General features: G+C 44.3%; 1 protein-coding gene across 3 annotated transcripts in view; it reads right to left on the bottom strand.

Moving 5' to 3' along the window:
- Positions 1 to 550: 550 nt before the first annotated feature.
- The window catches only part of FNIP1 (folliculin interacting protein 1), a 70,964-nt gene continuing 50,508 nt past the window's right edge, over positions 551 to 21,006 (bottom strand). For all 3 annotated transcript variants that reach the window (XM_049830077.1, XM_049830075.1, XM_049830076.1), the window contains 9 exons: positions 20,540 to 20,741; positions 19,650 to 19,735; positions 12,989 to 13,135; positions 10,865 to 11,034; positions 8,039 to 9,464; positions 7,453 to 7,621; positions 5,396 to 5,593; positions 4,887 to 5,002; positions 551 to 3,875 (listed from right to left, as the gene is read on the bottom strand). In XM_049830077.1, the coding sequence (XP_049686034.1) occupies positions 3,797 to 3,875; positions 4,887 to 5,002; positions 5,396 to 5,593; positions 7,453 to 7,621; positions 8,039 to 9,464; positions 10,865 to 11,034; positions 12,989 to 13,135; positions 19,650 to 19,735; positions 20,540 to 20,741 (2,593 nt within the window). In that variant the 3' untranslated portion in view covers positions 551 to 3,796. The remainder of the gene's footprint in view (positions 3,876 to 4,886; positions 5,003 to 5,395; positions 5,594 to 7,452; positions 7,622 to 8,038; positions 9,465 to 10,864; positions 11,035 to 12,988; positions 13,136 to 19,649; positions 19,736 to 20,539; positions 20,742 to 21,006) is intronic.

Below are 21,006 nucleotides of genomic sequence, written 5' to 3' on the forward strand. Positions count from 1 at the left end.
TAACTTGAACTTATTTAATAAAACCTTACGCAGTCTTCTCAAGAACCTTTATTGCTGTGCAGCAGCCCAGAGAGACAGAAAAGGGATTGTAACTGGGCAGATGGGGACAAATACGGTAACTTGTAGGAGAGGAATTAACACTCGACTAGCGTGACAAACTGCCCTGCAGGTAACTTTGGGAATGGAGGTATGGACCAGCGCAAGGACCACGGCTTTATGCGTACGTCTGTTCTCCTCATGCAAAGACAAGCATCAGTACAGACGGTCAGGACAGGACCACCCTCCCATCTTACTATCGCTTTTTTGGGGCCAACAACACTCACAACTGACGGAACAGCAAGTTCAAACACAAATCCCTGTCTGAAATTACTAACTCCTTAAGAGACCCCACATGAAATGGCTGCAGGACCTCCGAGTGCTCGGGAGCACGCCCCAAAAGGGATGTGAGAGGAGACGGACAGATGTCAAGCTTGAGACGGTTACAGTTTAAACACTCACCGACACTCTCGTACAACGAGTATAAAAAATGGACACAAAAATGTACCAGAAGTAAATTGACATACTGTATTTATTGCACAAATTTCCCCTAAAATTGGGAATGGTTATTATAATACAAGTGCACATCTTGGGAAATATATACAAAAACAGAAGAGATAACAAGTATGTACATTTTACCCAGCATTTTACAAGTACCACCATCTAAATAATTTAGAGAAAGCAAAAAATTGTCATAAAACATCTATAACAACTAATAGGGAAAACATATGCAAGGTGTAAAATTCTTTCTTTTAAATATTTTTTGTTCTTAGCAGCCCAGCGTTTGCCAATTGCAACAAAAACAAATTTGCTAATTTGTGTGCCTAGTACACTTAGTTTTCAGCCAGAAAATTAAGACATGTTAATGGAGATTGGTAATAATGGAAAAGAGAAATCAAACATTAGTTTTCTATTCACATAAAACAATCGCGATATACGTTTAAAAAGTCGATGCTATAGTCCTGTAAAAAATATCCCTTTTTGTATTATTTAACAAACAGACGTACGTACCACATTGTTCACGTACCCTAGAAGTTAACCTACAGAAAAACTTCCCATCACACGAGGGTTTTGGTTGGGTTTTGACCACAATACTGCTGGAGAGGGTGCCACCGCGTCCGGAGCCGCTGCTCGGCCCCGGGGGGCTCGGAGGGAACCGGCACCGGGGTGCGGACAACGAAGCCGCATCCGTGGCCGCTCCGCCTGGGACTGACTGAACGCATCGTTACGAGGACGTCAAGGGGTTGCGTTTGGCAGGAGACAGCAGAGAAGGATGCCACCGAACAACCACCTTTTTCTCCTTCTCAAGTGAATACTAATTTCAAGCTGTGCAAGGGCCTTTCTTGAGATTCAAATCCATTTCAAAGCAATACCAACGATTCGCCCAATACTGGTTAAATGGAGGAGAACGTAGCATTTTCCTGTAAGGATGCATTATAAGCGCGGTCCTGGGAGGTGCCAGGATTACAGTGCGGTGCTGCCCAGCTACGTGGGCACGTCCCGCGGGCGAACCCCCGAAAGGAACCTGCACCCTCGGGGCTCCTCACCCGGACCACAGCGCCAGCACCGAGCCCAGCAGCACTGTCGTCATCAGGTTACAACTGCAGATCTATGTACAATGTTCAGAATCGTAACTATTGGCTATATCATGTATCATAGCAAAGAGTTAAAAATTCGTATTCTGAGCTCGATCCTATATTGAATTAAAAATGTGTTTACACAACTGGGCCCCTATGTTTTGTGCTCATTCCAAAAGCCAGATGCAATACAATTGTGTGGTGAAGGAAGGACATTCGAAGAATAGGGGAGAAACATATCCTTAGATCGCATATTAAACACAAGTTTCTTCCCTGCAGCAGTCAGCATTAGATTTATATACAAGAGTTTCAAATGACACTGCCTGTATTAATGTTTGGTTGACTTACGTAGACTCAGTCCCGCATGGAAAGGGGTGTGGGTTTGCCATGTAGATCTTTCCTGGAACAGAGTCTTAAGTTACAGATTTTAAATATTACTGAAAAAAACCTCTCTGGGTGAAAGCCTGGCCCCAGCAAAGGAAGGGAGGAGAGTTTTGTCGTTGACAGCAGTGGGGCAGGGATCTCTCCTATTGTTTTCAAGTTTATCAAACGGTTAAAATAGATTTGTATTTAAAATAACTCTGCAAACAACAATAGCAGGCGTGCTATACTATTGAAAAGATGATTACAGAATGACATATTTATAGAACTGTTTATAGAGTTTAGCGACCAAGTGAACACGTATCTCCTACTTCTGTGGATAATCCGTGAATTTCAATATACTGAGCATAATCGATGAAAACAGAACCTAAAAATCAGCAACATTAATTGGCTGCTAGGACAAATACACAAAGAAAAGCCTATAATGAAGTGTCCAGTTAAACTGAGGTAGTAGAGCCTTTGAAAACATAATCCACCTACCACTGTATATTTACATTACTTACACCAGATTGGGTCCATCAGCTATTCCTACAACTATTGTATATACAACGACAAAACAGTGATGGCTGAGTAAAGGAGAAATGCTGAGAATAAAATAAACAACATTTTCTGCTGGTAATTACACAAGTGAGTAGAAAAGAGATTAGAGTCATCTGCATCAAGGGTATATTTGTCAAAAAATAATTTGGTATTACTATACTATGGTGTAACCAATGTTCATTTTTTGTAGAATGGTTTTTAAAAATATATCAATTAGTTACCTGAGCAATTAAGGGTAATAGTCTATTTGTTTTTTCCCCAATGCTTTGGTACAATTATTTCTAGTTCATTATTTCAATAGCTGACTGACTGCTGTAAAAAGAATATGATGTTGCAAGAACATTATAGACCATAAAAAAGTTAGAGGTAATAGTCATGTCATTCTGGGGACCCCATGGGGAAATTTCAGCCAACATTATCGTTAGGTTTTTTTGTGTTTTTTTTTTTTAACATTTTGATTACGTTGTGAAGGAAAAGCATCACTTAGTATAAAGCAACATTTAAACATTATAAACATTTAATACTGGTTACAACAGCTGGCCAAGAAAGAGAATCTCCATCGCTAGGTTGTCTGTTGGCCTCTTCCTCCCTCCTCCCTGCCTCCCCCCCCAAGCCCCCCGCTATTCCCTCTCCCCAGGAGAAAGAACATAAATATCTTTTGGAGCTGAGTGTCATTAATAAGCTTTTTACAAAACAAACCAACCCCCCGCCCCCCCACCCCCAACCCCTGTTCTTCCTCTGGGAAGTATCCAGAATCTGACTATGACATGAAAAAGTAGAAGTTGTTTACAAATCATTGCAGCTTGAGAATTACAGATCTTAATGAGATCCTAATCAGTAGAAGCCAGTCTGAAGACAGCTGCTGCATTCTCTTGTTAAGTTTATAATTGGCGATAGCATCGTGTATTTCTCAAAGCAGTTCTTCCTCACGTTCCGCAGTATAAATTACAGTTAGCCACTGTGGCAGAAACTGATAAAAAATGCAGATCTTCAGCTTTTGCTAAAATCTTTGCTTTTCTGTGGCTGAAATCCCGGGCTTACTCATTTTTCTTTTTTTCCTTTCTTTACCCTTTTTAATAAATGACCAAGTGGGAGAGGAAAAGTCTCCAACTGTTTACATAACGTGCAGTCATATATGGAGGTGCTGCAGCTCAACGAGCAGTTTGTTTTAGTTGCTTCAAAGAGAAAGAAGCCAGAACAAGTTGTCTTCCACTTTGTTTCCAGAGGGGGGGAAAAAGTCAACGTCTACAGCCTCTGGCATTTTAAAGTAGTATCTGGGCAACGTACGGAGAGTGAGTGCTTGCTACAGCTGCCAGTAAAGGGAGGTCGCTGGATTCAATCCTAAAAGGAAGCAGAAGAGTCACATTTAATCTAACCCGAAACGTAGCCGGGCTGAACATGTGCGTTTAGTGACCACATTGCCTGCTCAAGACCAAGTGTTTCTGCTTGGGCCGCGAGCGTATACAGCTCCGAGCCGCAGGACATTTTTCCGGTAAAATTGAAGCCAATTGTGCTTCTCTCCTAATGCAGCACTGCCAGCTGGGTTACACGCTCCAGCCACCAGATTGTTTCTAACATCCCCTCCAGACGTGCCTGCTCGTGCTGAAGAGCGACAGCTCTGCACTGTCAACGCTGCCTCCAGCTCCTACCTGCCTGTTTGGTTTTTTTCTTTCGCAGGGCCAACAAACTGGTGAGAAAGCAGATGGAGGAAGGAAAAACAGCAGATTCCTTCCTACCCTCGAAGTAAAGGGAGCAATGGTTGGGGGACAAAGCGCAGGATCACAGAATGAGGCTAGACTACTTCTGCAGCTACCAAGGAAGCCCTGGCACCGTGCTGCAGCTCATCCTGCTGCAGCTGCTCCCCCATCTCCAGCTCCACACATGCTCCGTGTGCCTTCCTGCTCACCCTGTACTCCCCTGCATAAAAAGATATTCAGAGCCTTCCTATAAACACCCCTTAAATAGCTTCTCTGCCTGTGCCCCACACCCACAGAGAGGTATTATGTGCCTTACATGACACAGAGGGTGTTTTCTGCCATGTAGGGTAAGTCAACCTGGAGGAATCAGGTGCCCCACGTTGTTCAGGGATGACTGACCAACTAAGGAAGGAGTCTGATAAGCTCTGGAGTGCTGAGCCCATCTTCCTGCCCGGAGGGAAGAGAGAAAGGCTGGGGGATCCTCGGGATCAAGCAACGCCTAAGGAAAAGCCTGCGGCCATGGGCGATTTATGCCACACTACGGTTCCAGTCCCATTTAGGAATCCATTTCGCTGTGCTTAGAACAAGCCCAGGCGGAGGATTTGGCACCAGGAAACCCAGGGCAGCACTGCTCGGAGGAAGTTTGTGATCGTACCCCAGCACCACGCCCAGCTCCTTGACGTGAACTCTCATCTGGCCCTTGAGATACTCGGACAGCATCTTGCTTTTGAAGTAGAGCTCCTGCAGCCGATCTTCCAGGTGCATAACACACTAGAAAGCAAAGGGAGTTGTGTCAGGGAAAAGACGGCGCTATATCCAAACCGCACCCAGCCTCAGAGCAAAACAGCACAGACCCCATACGTCTATTGCCTTTTCCGTGGCTGCGTCTAGGTGAATAATTAGGAAGATATTCACTGGCAAGACTCTTACTTTTGAGCAGAAGCCTTTGACTGCATGTTAGATCAGAATTAATGAGACAGCTGTCTTTAATTACAGAGCAGTGTTTAAATGGACAGCTCCAACAGCTACGTCAGGGGATGCAATGGCTACTAGAATTGTGGCTACGGATAAATACACTAGACAAAACCTTATACCCTCTTTAGCCTATGAAGTGAAAGGATGCTTTAAAAAAACATCACCCTCTCAACTGTCAATCATACTTACAAAGTTTGGAGATAAATTATGCTTGTAAAGCTGAAGGGTGGAATGAAGCAGGTTGGAGACGAGACTCGAGACTAACACTTCTTTTCCCAGCTTATTATCAATCATTCGTCTCTGGCTACTGGCCACTTGCACCGTCCATTTGTCCGTGTCTGCAATAATGCAGACGGCTTCTGCAATCGGTTCATCCAGAACAGGATGCTAGAAACAAAAAATGAATAGCAGAACCCCTGAGAATGACAAATGACAACAGTCTTTTCACAAAGCATCGCCATCCCCAATAGCAGCGATAGCATCCCAGACACTACTTCATCTAAAATACAGTAACGTGCTAACATTGCATTCCATCTATTAAAAACAGCTTTATTGTAAGCAAGGCACAGTCTTGGAAGCATAGTCACTATTTTACATTTTCATCCAGGCTTGAAAGTGTGTCACTGGCTGACAATTACATCTTTTGATATTGGATACAAAGAGTTCTGACGTATCTAAAGTACATTTTAAACCCCTAAAACTTAAAGTACCAAAAATCCAACTTGCTGTTCAACATGGCTGTGTTAACAAGGTCGGTTTTATTCCCAGTTGTCACTGGTTTCCATTTATGGGAGGGCCAGCAGAGGGAGTCAGGAACCAAGCTTGAGCCCAGCTCCTCCATTCCTTCCAAGTAGCATTTCACCTCTCTAAAGCCATGGAGGTTTTAAAAAGGGAGTATTTGGAACCCCATTGTCCTTCCACAGCACATTTTTGGGGCTGGACTGTTAGAAGCATCTCCTTCCAAACAGTCCCACAGGGACTTCATACGGGGCTAGGATGCAGTTACTATTTTACTTGAAGATAAACATATAAAATCTTGCTTGGTCCTTTCATATCCTCTCAATCTTTGAGTTCTGCAATTGAAATATAAATCTGATGGACACGCACCACAACTAGGTTATATTTCACACACATTAGTTTCACAGCAGCAGCCACCTCACACTGCTGCCTCTGTTGCCTGAAGTTCAATTACACTTCACAAACGCCTTAAACATTCGGCCTAAACCACAATGGCTTAAACCAGCACCTAGAACAGCCGCGCAGGGAGCAAACAACCCTGCCACGGCCCAAGGGTTGGGCACAAGGAAAGGGGACAGTAACGTGGAGAACGGCCGCAGGTGCGATGCACGTCATTAACTGGAGAGGTGTGGAAGAAGGGGACATTTTGGAGGCTCCCAGGGGAGCGCTCAGAGAAGCAGACCGCCTGCTCACCAGCCTGTGTGGGGGTCTTTCCCAATTCCCTTGGGAATAAACTAGAGGGGAGCAGAATCCTGCTTTTCAGTGACAGCCTGCTTTCCACTCCTCTCCTGGTGACTATAAAAGGGGTAGGAAGGATCATGCTTCCCAGTCACGCCCCAGTTCATCTAGGGAAAAGCTTCTGTGGAGCAGAGATGTTTTCCAGCACACATGAGAAGCGTGAGTACCCTTAGGACAATTATCTTAATACTGGTTTCTCCTTTTCCGATGAAGCCGGCACTATCGAACACTTTGACTAGAATCCTAAAAAAGGAGCAATGTGCCCAAAATAGTAAGCATTCCCGATGGCTTCACCACAGAGAACACGTTCTGCCCCACCAAGCAGCAGCACACTGGTTAGACGTGCACGGAACGAGGAGGGAGCCGAGGGAGCTTCTGCACAACCACTGCAGGAAGACTGTGCCTGGGAAGAGATGCACAGCAACTTCAGCATTTGGTCTTGTTTAACATCATTCCATCCTGTGGGCGTGCAACCATCAGCAGGCTGCCATGTCTGCAGGAGATGATGATTTTGCTACAGCTTAGCACAGAGATGCTCTCAGCTGGCTTCAGTGGGAGTCCAAGTTTTTGTGCTCCAGATTTGCATTGAAATAACCACATTTTTCAGATACATTGATTGAGAGAAGAGAAAAAATTGGGTGACCTGGGACTGGAGAAATCTGAAGAGAGCTGCGACAGTAAATAATTCCACTTCTAGCAGGTTTGTACATTCAAAAATATTTGCCTTTCCCTACTGTGACAAATACATTTACCAAATATAGCTTAATTACCTGCACAGCATGAGACAAATCTGACACCAAACAGTGCCTCAGCTTTTCATCACTTCCTATTCCTTGCAAAACAAAGTCAGGGACATAAGACGAACAGTAGCCACCTAGTAAGGATCTTCCAAAATTGGCAATACTGGGCTGGACAGAGTTCACTTCAACTAATTTTGACCTGCAAGAAAGGCATATCAAAGAGATGTACAATAGTAAACAACAAATCCAGCTTACAGAGAGGTCGCACTTTCACATTTATCGTATCTCTTCTAACTTTAAACAACAAATTCAGCTCACACAGAGGTCACACTTTCACATTTATCGTATCTCTTCTAACTTCAAGTACTTTTAAAAAAGAGTTTAAGTCAGCTTTTGCAGTCAGCCCATTGTGGAAGAAAAGGATATGAGCGACGATCGCAATGCACAATTAATATTTTTTTCCAGACCGCTGATTTCTCTATATTCTTTTACAACCAGCAAGCTCAAGAGACACCTTTCCAACCACTGATGCCAAGTTAGGCTACACTCTCCAAACATGTGACATGAGAAGAGGCTCTATCTTTTTTAGGCTCTATTACTGCTGAATAATACCTACCCAGGAAAAGGAATCTCATATTCTTCTGCCCAATCTTCTTGCTCTGCTCCATAATAGTTACTGCTTGGTCTAGTTAGATCATGACCTGTATCCTCACTTTCGCTGTCACCCAGGGCACTATCTGAACTCTCATTTCTTGGAATGTCCCAATCAATTCCCGGGGCGACTTTTTTCTCTACGTTTTCTCTGTCCCCATGGGGGACACGAATAGAGATTTTCTCTCTTTGGTCCTGCTCATTAAAGCAGTTTTTGTAGGTCTCTTGTCGAACAGAGTCCATAAATTTACAAAACTCGCTAGGTGGTTTGCTAGTCTTTGTACACAGCTTTTTAGAAAACTCTAAACTACTGTTGTGAGCAAGAAGGTCTGTAGCTGCTTGCCCTGGAATATCATCAATAGTCCGGGTTTCAATTGAACTGTCATCAGTAAAATATTCATCAAACAGACTCATGCTCTCAGCATTGTATGGATTTGGATTCCAGCTCTGATGCTCACTAGCAACTTGAGGAAAGGGTTCAGCTGTCCCACAGTCTCTATTTTGGTCCTCAACAGTTTGTTTAGCTTCACAGTTCTGATCAGCAGACACTCCTTCCTCCGTTGCTGGTGGGCTGTGATGCCTAGCAATTTGTTCCACTACTGCCTGACTTCTGAGTTCGATGTCTGAGTCGGGTGACATGGAATCTCCGATGAGGAAAGTCACCTTTGTCTGAGCTTCGGCAGCACTGCAAGGAAACGCATCGCAGAAGAGCTTATCTGGCGGCTTCTTTTCCACAGCTATACCGGGTGACCTTGTTACACTGACCGCCTGGTTGCCCGATTCGAGCAACTCTTCACTCCTCCACACGTTTCCTGTTGGCTCCAAACCAGATTCCGACACTACACGTTTTTCTGGTGAAGCTGACCCTGTGCACACCACGGTCTCTAGTTTAGTGTCCAGGCAGGGTCTCGGTTGCTTAGCATCAACAACATCTTCCTGGCAATCGTCAGGAACAATAGTTCTGTTCTCATCTGAAGAGGATTCCAGCTCTACCTTAGGAGTGTTTTGTGCATCTTCTCTCTCTTGCTGTGAAACACCTTCTATGTTTTGTGCAAGGGAAATTGGACATTTGCAATATTTACAGCTACAGTTAGGAGTTCTCATTTCTTCAGATTCCGTCGGCAGCAAGTTGCCCCTGTTCTTGTGCATTGTGACAAGCACATACTCAGATTCTTCTACTTCTCCTTTCTCCAGCGTGGTAGTTATAACAGTTCCAGGCATGACAATGGCTTCATCTTCCCCATTTTCTAAAAGATGCGTCTCTTGAAGTTCAGAGCATCTGATGAAGTAAGTAAGGAAATAAAGCAATCTCTGTACCAGGTCATGCCTTTTGCCAACCACAACTGTTTTCGCTAATCTCACGGGTGATCCAATAGCCCCATAAAGGTCACCTAGAATAGGAAATAAAACAGACCATTATTTTGCATCTTTAAAATAAATTATTATTCTAACAGACAACTGTTGTGGCCAGTTTTCAAAGGCCAGGTCTACAACAGAAAAATACTAAAGCAGAAGAGTGAGAACAGCTATGCTAGGATTTTGTTTTCAATACAGAGAATCCCAAAGATGCTGTTGGTATCGTGGCTGTTGGTAAGGTGACACGCTGGTCAGGGAGACATCTGATCTCACATATTAGGGAGTATTCGCACCACCTAACTTCACTGCCTAGCTTTGGAGGCTCATCTCCTGGGTTCCTTATATAGCCATGGGAGAGAGGAGGCATCTGCTCTGAATTACCCTGGATAGTCTGGAAACTGGGCTGAACTTTTACCCACCAAGAGAAAGCTGCAAGGAGAAACAAACCTATGCCAGGAACGAGGGGAAGGAAGTGACCGTGGTAGGTGCATAGCTGAAGCCAACCTTCTCTTCCCTCCCCTTGAGCTCTACTACGGGTTGGATGGGTTGTTTTGACTGTACTTCAGATTTGCCTGGGGAAGCGCCTGCGCATGTGCTGTTCTGGAGGCATTAGGGCACTGCATGAATGCAGCGGTGGGGGGACATGGGATCCAAGAGGCCTCAAAGGCCAACCTAACCACAGCAGATCCTTTGAGTCCCATGAGCTCTGAAATCAAGTCTTCTTGCCAACTCCCTGGCCATTCCTGCCTATATTCATATCCTGCCAGAATAGGGCAACCTCACAAAACCTTCATTTCCCTTTCCTGACCAAATTCCATGAGAGTTTGTGTGCAAAGCAGGACAATCTGACCAGAGAATAGGAAGCTCATCTCCTCTCCTCTACTCAGCAATTAGAAGACAGTATGACTAGCTATTGAATCGACTAGGCTTTGAGACCTTACCTAGGGGGTTGTCAAGTCATAATTCCCTGTACTGTGTTGCTCCTTTGCCTGTTGTATTGAGAGTATGTTCATTTCTTATCAAAAGATGGATTTCCTTGATTTGCTCTTTCCAGAACTGGGCTTATTGATAGCAGCATTCCAAAAAATAAAAATTGGTTTTCCTTATAGAGGGAGGACCAGAGGAGGACTGGAATCCTCCATCATCACCTGGGCAAGTGACCTTAAGAGACCTGCCATAGATGACTAAAGAGGGCTTTACTTTTTGGCTGCCATTTTATAATTGATAATGCCTTAAGAAATTACAGCACATATAAAAAAAAATACAGTGACCACCTCTAAGCTTGAAATACACACTTTTGCCTTGTTTTGAATTAAAAAAAAAAAATAAAAAAAAATTCAGCTTGGTGGGGAAGCAACAAGCATCCATAAAAACCACCGCACACATATCCATTGGTGTAAAGCTGTTGGGTGGTTTAGAGATGTTTGCCACATACCGAGCTGTGCCCACAGCGGGTTGTATGGATGAGTTTTGGCCAGCATGTCCACGCTCTGGGAAGAATGCTTTTCTAGGAAGATTCTTATAGGCGGCTGGCCATTCGGCATGACGGTAGGGACCCAGGCCAAGTGGTTAGTCAGGACTGCAGTCAGTAAAGCTGGTAAAAACCTGAAAGCAAAATGTTCAACATCATTTTATTTTCGAGGTACACACTCAGGATGTTAAACTAACAGCAGTTCTACAGTCTACATGGATCAAGGATTGCAGAAACAACCTAATAAAAATCAGCAGAGATCATCCCTTCGGTCTTGGTTCTTTGGGGAGAGAAGGGACGGCTGTATCCCCCCTCCCACACCTGCAAAGCTCTTTTTTAGAACACACACTTAAACCAAAATTAAGTATTTTAAACTTGTGGCATCTCATTTCCTCTGTTTGGCAATAATTATGAGACTTCCTATTTTGCAAGCTTTATGTTGTAAAACATCTCAAAAACAACTTTGTTCTCTGTAAGAAAACAGTCGTACTGCATGGCCTCTGTTCTCCAGGGAGATCCCAAACCCTTAAGATTTGTGATTATTGATGAGAAGGAAGGCTATTGCTACCAAAGCTGTAAAATAGCTAGGTGCTTTAGTCTTTCATCTAACTTATGCAATTTCAGCACATACAGCTGCTCCTTTTCAAAAATAAAACCCCCCAAAGTTCTGTAGCTCAGCCAGAAAGGCTGTGTCCTTACATTGGCAAAACAAGTAAGGTGAAAAACCTTTCTGAAAAATGTTAACTACCTGATTTATTGTAATGATAGAGCATGGTTTCTGCTCTGGGAGGGAAGACTTTCCTTCCCAGTCCCCTCTCCTGGCAGGAGGAGCGTGCAGAAGCGCAGCCAAAGAGCCTCCCACATGCCGACAGATGGTGCTGGCGGCCGCCACAGCGGCTCAGGTGCCCGGGGAGGAAAACAGACAAACGCCACCAAGCCTCAAAATAACATTGTTTGAATAGTTTACAAGCATCAGGAACCCTACAGCTTAAATTTAGCCGTTTCCTCACTGGAGACAGCAGGAGGAGGAAAGGAGATTTAAAACTAGACTGAAAAGGATATGGGTCTTGATTTTCCTCTTGCTTCCATCACTGTAAATCTTACTATAGTTAAAATAAAGCAAGCAAACATACCCAAACAAATGACCATTTAAGTGTAACCAAGATGTACAGGGCTCAGAATGGGCTAATCCCAGGAAAAAGCTTCCACTGCAGCAAGAACTGATTTTAAGAAAATACATTCGAACACCTCAAAACTCCCTACAGTTTCTCCCATTGCACTGAGGCAGAAGAAGGTGGACCATGCTGACCGCTAATTGTCACCCTCCCATCTGGGGGAGAGAAAAGATGACAAAGTTGGTGGCAAAGCTGGAAGACGGTAAGCAGCAGCCCCTTCCCCACCCTGCAGAGAGCAGTTTCCCCGGAGCTAACAGCTGGTCTTTCAGTGCCATTCCCACTCAAACTTCACATGTTTGTGCTCGTTTTAGGACTTCGGTGGAGCCAAACGCTTTAAAAACTTCCCCTATTCATGCCCTGGGGAAAGAGGATGAAGTGTTGACAAAAGAGTAAATTTATCAGATTCTCCTGACTTTATCAAGAACATTCTCTTTCTCAATTTTTAACAACTGCTCACGGCTTTGTCCTGGGGGCAGAAAGGTGAGTAGTAATGAAGCACACAATTTCTTTAGTGGCATTTTACAGAAGTCAGGTTTAAGAGCAATTTGCGGTCAGACAGTATTACAGACATGGCTCTTACTGAATGTCTAACCTTGCTCATCATATGATAACTGATTTTGAAAGGTAGATTAATGCATTTCATAAGGTATGTTCACCCCCTTCCAGACATACACACCCATCACGCGCTTCCTATGGACATGTTTCAAATGTTTAGCCTCTACCAAGATTTAGAGGAAGCAGGAAGCAGGCATTTAATGAGATACTTTCCTGTTTCTTTTTTGGTTTAAAAAGAAGGTATTTATGGATGGCCTTTTGATTCTTCGATTACCAGGATTTAAAAACTGATTCAAAAATTGGTTTGAAATAAAAAGGCATAACACACATGTAATTTAAAAACTATAATCCACCATACTGGTTTTTAGAAGCATTTTCCATCAAGAATGTGAATTCCTTCATGAAGCGATGGCAAAGCTGGTTCTTTTCTGGTGTCCCTGACATCATAGTAAGCCAGACAGGCTCCCCAATCCGTGGCATCGTGTAGAGATTGCAAATAGTCGTTCTAGAAAACAAAACAAAATCCAGAAGACTAAACAAAAAAAAAAAAAGGCAGAGATCCCAACTCAAAGAATTTACTGCAACATTTAGTTCCAGCTGTCATTTCTATCAGAAACAAAATTTCTCTCATCAACCATTATCCAAACCGTGTTGTTCATTAAATAATATGAACGCACCCTTCCACCTCGGAGAGTTAAGCCTCACAGGTTCTTCATGCATCTGCCTAAAGTGATCCCAAACACAGTAACGTTCCCTGTCAAAAGTCAAGAGCTGCCCTGTTCTGAATGAAGAAGAAATGAATGATCTGTTATCATTCATTGTTGTTGTTATCTCCCTGTTTTCCCTCCATTTCATTCAAAACATGTAAATCCTCCATAGTTCTGCTTGCTTTATGACTAGGGCAAGTCTATGTGCATCTGACTTATAAAAATACCTTAACTTCCTCCTTGCTTTAAAAAATTGGTGTATCTCCAGGCCAAACCCACAAAAGCGTGGATTTGTAGAGCAGGGGACCAGCTTACTACTTTAGCTTTAAATATAGCACATTAGAGTCAAAGTTACCCCGTGGTTTCAAGGATTATGCACCTACCCACATCCTCTTCGACTCTACAGAGGTCAGTAAATGTATGATTAAAACTTTGGCTCTGCAGTAAAACACCAGATTAAACCCCCTCAGATTACTGTTAAACTCCTCTAAATTCTAAACTAAATGATAGTTTTAAGTACAATGCCTATGTTGGGAACCTGTATTTTCATCACAGTAAAAATGTATGCCTGAAAAAAACCAAAACAGCAAAGGAAATGACTGATCAATTCAGGTTTCTCCCCACCTAATGCACCACTTTTTGTAGAAGAGATACTTTTCTTTTATAAGACAAAGATTTACATTATCCCATTATCCCTAGTACCAGCCTTGATTTATAAAGATCTTCTCCGGATATGTTGGTCTAAAAATTTATAGACACTTCCAGAAGAAAAGCAATGGCTGTGCGTGTCAGGCAGGCAAACACACTCGAGCAGCAGCTGCCGAATCTTCCGTGGTTTAGTGTTTAAAGTTAAAGAGCCCGGCATGTCAGCAGCAGAGCAGCACACAGCAGCGCCGGTACGAGGGGCACTCAGGGGACAAGGAGTTATTCCCCGGCTATTCGGCAGAGAAGAAAGCAGCTGTATGGTGACGGGACCCCCAGAGCAGCTCCGCAAAGGGCAGCAAAGGTGACCGTGCACTGTGCCGAAGTCACTGGGACTGCTCGAGAAGAAAGGGGTGAGGGGGACAGTGGCATTTGCTGCCTTGTTTTTTTCTATCAGTTTTCATTAAATACAAATTCCATCCTGCGTGTTCACAATAGTAAAAATCAACCCCGTCTTCCTCAAAGGTTAGATTTTCAGACACTGCCACAAGCATGATAGGAAAGCCAGAAAACAGTCAATGGGCTGGAAAGGGGGAAAGTCAAGTAACCTTTGAGCTTACCAGACCCATAGCACCCGGGGGCTCTTTGCTGGGTCAGTTTAGAGCAGCCTCAGAGTTGCTCTACTTTACCCTCTGCTGCTGGTCCTTCTCTTGGGAGGAAAGCACAGCCTGGTTACTGACCCAGGCACAACAGTCCTGCCAGGTAAGATGCGAGTGGGACATGCAGCTGGGGCACACCGGCACTGCCACATCGCTGGGGTAACCGGAGGGTCTCCGGCAGTGCCGTGCTCTTGGGGCACCGGCATTTCATGCCTTGGCAGTAGCAAGTTAGGACTGGAGGTGGGATTGTTAAGGGAAAGCTTTCTGTTCACAGCCCATTAACTGGAGTGGATGTTAAAGAGGCCCAAAGAAAGGGAGAAACCCCAAGTCCAGGGACTTCAAAGCTTGGTGAGTTTCAAAGCTCAAAACAAGTATTGAAACTTGCACCCCCCCGACACAGCTGACCTTAGAAGCTGAAGATAAATGGAACAACTTAATGTAAAATACAGCTTATTTCTCCTTCATATGCAAACTAACCCAAGCCAAGCCTCTTGCAGCTTGGCTGTTTTGAAAAAAGAAAGTACTTCTACACTAAACCCAACATATTAAAATATTTGTTTTCGTTGAAAAGATAGACCAAGTCTTGTGATTCGTTATTTACTATTCTGGTAACCCTGGCTGCATCTGCAACTGATAGTGTTTCCTCAGAGAGAGATCAGATTGCCCTGGCTGGCAGCCAGCAGGCATGTGACTGCAGTGCAGGGAACCCTCCATGCCAGCGCAGGCAGCAATGGCACAGAAACCAAGGGCAAGGATTAACTGCTTTCCAGCTCTGCAAACACGGAGGAAATGCTCTCCCTTCCATTTATTAAAGAACGAACAAACAAAAAAAAACCAAACAAAAAAAACCCCAACAACAACAACAAAACCCTAAAACACTACAGGGAAGTTAACCAGATTTAAAAACCAACAACCATTAAAAAATCAAATTGACCCTTCTTGGCCATCTGCAGCAAGCAGCCCCCTCCCCTCCCCTCCGCTCCGCTCGCCACCCCCCATGCACACCAGCATCGAGCAGCCGCATGCGAGGGAAAGTTCAGTTAACCAGAGACTCTGTTCTTTTGAGGGTTGCAGTACATTTAAAACGGTTTATATTTGGAAATGCTTCTGGGAGGCTGAACTACAGCCTGGAACTTACAGGGCACCTCAGCACCAGGAATGGGTGCAGCAGGGACAGGGGCTGGGAGACCTCCTCAGGAAACACCTTCATATCTAAACATAGCTCAAAACCAAAGCACACAGCCCAGCCCAACAAAAATGAAGACCTGAGCAAAACCCCTCCTGCAAACCCTCTGGGGGTTTGTCTGCTCTGCGGGCACAGATGGCACCGAGGCGCTCGGCCCTGCTGCTTGCAGACACGACGGTGCTCGCGGTGCCGCGGCATCGCCACGGGTCAAGCGTTGTGCTGCTCCCCGCTTCACCCTCACCCAATTACACCCACGAACCTCCCCGGCCTTTGTCTTGGATTTTGGTACCAGTCCGAGACATCTTTCCCTGGTGCGGTACAAACCAAAGGAGCCAGATGGCTTCTCGTGGATGACAGCATCCCTCTGCAGCCCCCTTCCTCCCCAAGGGAAACACTTCTGACCCTCGGCACTGTGCTGTGAGAGCTGCTCTTGCTATTTATGAGTTGCAACGTAATGGCAAAGCTTAGCACCTCTTTAGGGATTGTTTCAAAAAAGAAAAAACATCAGCGGTTTCTAAAACTTAATTCAGGTGCATTTGCTCCCTATCCTGATTCCTTCTTTCCAAAGATGATTTTTCCTTAAAAAGGAAAAAAAAAAAATGAAGGCAGTAATTGCTGCAGTGAGTGCAGGAGCCCATGCCACTCCTGTGCCCATGCTGGCACAGGGGCCAGCCTGCACCGCTGAGCAAAATGCACCACTCTGTTCTCAGCAGCTTAAACTGCTTAAAAATTACTGGCATAAAATAGGATCAAACGTGGCTGCCAGAAAGCAGAGAGGTGTTTCCCTAGGCCTTGCGTTCAGTGTTTCCTTGCCAGTCTGCGTATTTGCCACACAGGTATTAGTCAGATGCATAATCTGTATTATCAATGTGCTGCATTGGCCTCGGGGACCAGGGGAGTCGAAATGTTTATGCAAGTACAGTAGCTTATTTCATAAGTCATGTGTCTGCACAGCTGACATCCAAAGAGTTTTAAGCCTCTAAGTCAAGTGTTAATAGCTAAATCCATCAGTGCTTTAGAAAATTAAAAATTGTTGTAAAGTGAATAAGGATGCAAGAGTAGGCCTGGAGCTAGGCACCAAATTGATAGCAAATTTATCAATAGCACCGATTTGCAGAAGCAGCCTAGGCCTTTCAGAGAAGGCAGCTTTGTTTTTCACAGGATGAGATGACAAGAGCAAAGGAAGGGGTCTGTTTTGCTGTCTTCTTTACTCCCCCTCAACCCCCAGTACCGGCAGGTAAACGCCTGTAAATGCCTGGCTGACCCCGCAGCCAGCTCCTTGCAACAACCCTGCTTGCAGGCTAGCAGGCAGACCTACAACCACAGCACCTTCCCGGCAGGAGGGGACTTTAGGATGGCAGGAGGCTACGATAACACCCGTCACCCTTCCTCCGCCCTTCGCTGATCAGCACGGCAGCGTGTAGCTGGTCCCCCATGCCCCAGTGATTTGAGGTTGTTGTAATCACCAGAAGAGTGCACATCAGCTACACTTGAGAACTTCTGGAAGTCTGGGTTTGTTTTTTTTTAAAAAAAACAAACAAAAAAACCTCCTTAAAAAAAAAAGCCCTCCTCCTTAAAAGAAGAAGAAGAAAAAAAAAGACTCCAATGAGTTAAACCAGCACGGGATTACGTTTCAGAAACACCAACTCACTGAAGTCAGCACCCTTCTTCCCTCCAGCACAATTTGCTAAGAGGGCAGGAATCAACGCAAGTCTCAGGTTCACCAAAGGACTCAGGCTCCTGACTTCCCCGTGACTTCAGTGGGAAAGCAGACTCCTAAAGAGATAATAGTGGCCTAAATGGGTTTGCTGAACCTGTGCCAAAGCATCTTTGCATCCAGCCTTCAGTATTCAAATATACCTTTTTTTTTTTCTTACCAGACACATATTGCATTGCTTTGAAAAGCAAGTGGCTCTTGCATGTTACAGTAATGTTTTTCTTGATGGCAGCACACATTGCCACCCCGAGATACCGCGGAGGCACGAGGACCTTTGCCCGCCTGCAGGACTGGCCTGGTGGGGGCACTGGCTGGGTGGACACCTCGGAATGCACTTGCTTAAAAAAAACCAAAAACCCAGAAAACAACAAAAAAAACCCCACACCAAAAAAAACCCCCCAGAATTGCCAAAGTCTGCTGCCCCAGGAAATTCATTTATATGAAATTAAACTGGATTTAATTTACCTCGTTACACTATTAAAGAGTAATATTTGTATCACCATGGAAACCTCTGCATAAAGCTGGTAGTTAGACACATGCTTCCAGTGCTGGTTACGCAATGGCTGTGTCATGTGAATGACTGCGTCTTACAGCGGCTCAGGAGAGTGCCAATCCTCCCATGTCCAGTGGGACGTTATTTTCCTCCTTGGTCCGACAAGAGCAGCCTTCCTTGTCCCATCCCAGCTCAGCACTGCCAAGCTTTCCTCCAAGGAGGAAAAAGCTAGCAAGGGGGATTTGGCCTGTGTTTTCAGGGTTATTTTTCCCTACGTTTGACTCGGGATATGCACCCCTCCCCAGCACTCTGGAACTGTTTAACTTGGAAGGACAAAGGAGAATGGGCAAAGTCCGCTGCATGTATCTTGAGGGGGAACGTTTTGGGGGAAGTTTTGGGAAAACAGCTGGGGAGGTGGTGTTATCAGGGGGTGGGAATGCAGAGAACTGGCTTGGGGTGAGAATGGGGAGGAGAGACAGAGCAGAGCTGGGGGGAGCAGGGGAACCACTGTGGCTGCTCAGAGTTGCCAGACTCGTCTCAGGCCCCTGGGCAGGATCGGCTGCTCCCAGCAGTCACGAGCTCCCTCTGCTCCCTCTCTTGGCACTGCTGATCCCATCCACCTCTCACCGCAGGCCCACGTGCTCGCTCTTCCCTGCCTCCTGTCCCTACCAAACATATCCTCTGCCCTCCCTCACAACTGCCCGGAGGTGAGGTTCTAAAAAATTTAAAAAAAAAAAAAAAAATTAAAAAATATACTGTGCCTTCATCCTGCAACACCACCTAATCCATGGCATTCAGGTGGTAAGTGGAATTGTAGAAAAATGGGTGAGCCCTCAGGATCTTTCACTGTTCGGTAAAATACATCCTGATGTCAGGATTTTCTTTTTGCAACATCAGAGCGCTCTCCTATAATGTCTTTTAAAAGTAATTCTATGCTGGTTGTAAAAGGAAGCACCCTGCCACTCCCATCTGAGAGAAGATGAATCACTTGAAACAGACGGATTTCATCTTAATTCCCTCCCCATGACTTAAACTATGGAAAGAAAATACAGTTAAATGCCAGGGATGTGCTTATCTCTGTTACTTTGTATATTAACTGTTGAATAGAGGCGCTCTGCAGGTACTGATAGCAAGAGATTACAGTACTGCATTTTACTGTGTGAAAAAGATAGTCCTCCTTCTTAGTAGCTGGTTATCTGAAACGCCTTTAGAGCTGAATTTGGAGCAGGGTAAAAGTCTTGCTTTGCTCACACATCAGGAAAATATACACTAGAGGAGGATTTCCCTAACGGCTTTGCAATTCTTTTCCCCCTCGCAACGGACCATAAAAGATAATTTAAGAGGTTGCTGGGAGCTCCATTACTACCTAAAGCACAGAAAGCCTTCATCATCTATGTCCTGTTCACAACAAGCCCTGATGGATATACATACTTGGCAAAATCTAAAAACACAAACAGATTCTAACGGCTTGCTATCACCAATACCTTTATTGTACTTACTTTTGCAGAAGACTTTAGACATGTTACTTATCCTGCACTAAGGAGAAGATCCTTCTAAAACAGACTTGAGTGCTTTTGAAGAAACAGACACAAAAGATAGGAGACAAACTGCTCACCTGAATTCATTAAGGGCATCAACAATTCTGTTATATGCCAAACTCCGCTGACTGGCATCAGCTGATCTACGACTCATTTTCATAGCCTTGAAAACAATCATTAAACAGATAAGTAACACATAGCTACAGAAGCACAGAAAATGGAAAACAAAGTCATGTGTTTGACTTTATCTTTCATGCAACTAGTCATGCAAATAATTTTTTTTTAAGTGATAAAACGATGGTACAAGTGCCAACTTTCATATCTGAGGAAAGATAGGTGAGGCACATGCACTTGCAGCCTCTGCTTCTTCTGTGCTTTTCATCATTCAAGGCATAAAAGGGGTCAAAGTTTTCACTGCAGTGGCGAAGTAACCACTAAGTATTTCCTAGAAGAGAGATTTGAAGCAAATCTAACCGCATATTTGAAATGTCAATCTTCGAAAATTTCCTACACATCAGAATCAGGGGGTTAAAAAAAGAGAAAGAAAAAAGCTCGATATTTATTTACAGCCTGGAATAGCCTAGGGATAGTTTCTGACCCTGCAATCCACTAGACTCAGATACAGCTGAAGCAGGGAGGTAGAGGTGGTCTTAAAAGCACCTTTCCCCCTTGGCTGATCCAGGGCTGGCTGGGAGCTTACACAGCCTAGCGACTGTTCTAGCTGTCAGCAATCCCTGTAGCGTAACGCAGCATGCTCTGTCCTCACCCTGTGTTGTGCTTTTGCTAGCAATAAGAAACACCATCAAAGATGCTGTGGAGCAAAGCTCTTCTCTGGTGCAATTCCAATACCCCACAGCAAGTTGATCCCACTTTTGTAAACTAGTAACAAGAGTTAGGAATTAATCTGACAGGGCTGGGGGGAACGTACAGCAATACAAGTGCAAGAATCAAAAGAGACTGTGTTTACCTGTTCTATCGCACTCTTCAGTTTGTTCATGTGACTCTCAAAAAGAGGAAAGTGTGAGAAGAAAAACTCATTAAATTTGTTGTTTTCATCTTCATCTCTCGAGAGTGAAAAAATAACTCCAATTGCTATCTTTTTCTTCCTAACAATTCCTGGGCTAGGACCAGAGCTGTCATCTGACAAGTTAAAGCTTTCATCCATGGACCTTGAAGCATGAAAAAAAGTAGAAAGTTAATGTAATCCACTGCTTAAAGTTGTATCTCAGTTTCCTGTGTAATTCAATTCTTGAACATTTCACTTCAATAAACACCTTCTGTTTGCATGTGTTGTCAAATCATCACCTCTGGTAACATCCACTTTGCAGTTTTTTTACAAGCAACCATTAATTGATCCTGCAATCACAAAAGCTGGAACCAGATTCAAAGTGTTTCTGGGGTCAGAATATGGTACTCTAGTTCTCTCCCATCTCT

Source organism: Accipiter gentilis, chromosome 26, assembly GCF_929443795.1.
Source record: "Accipiter gentilis chromosome 26, bAccGen1.1, whole genome shotgun sequence".
Classification (NCBI taxonomy): domain Eukaryota; kingdom Metazoa; phylum Chordata; class Aves; order Accipitriformes; family Accipitridae; genus Astur; species Astur gentilis.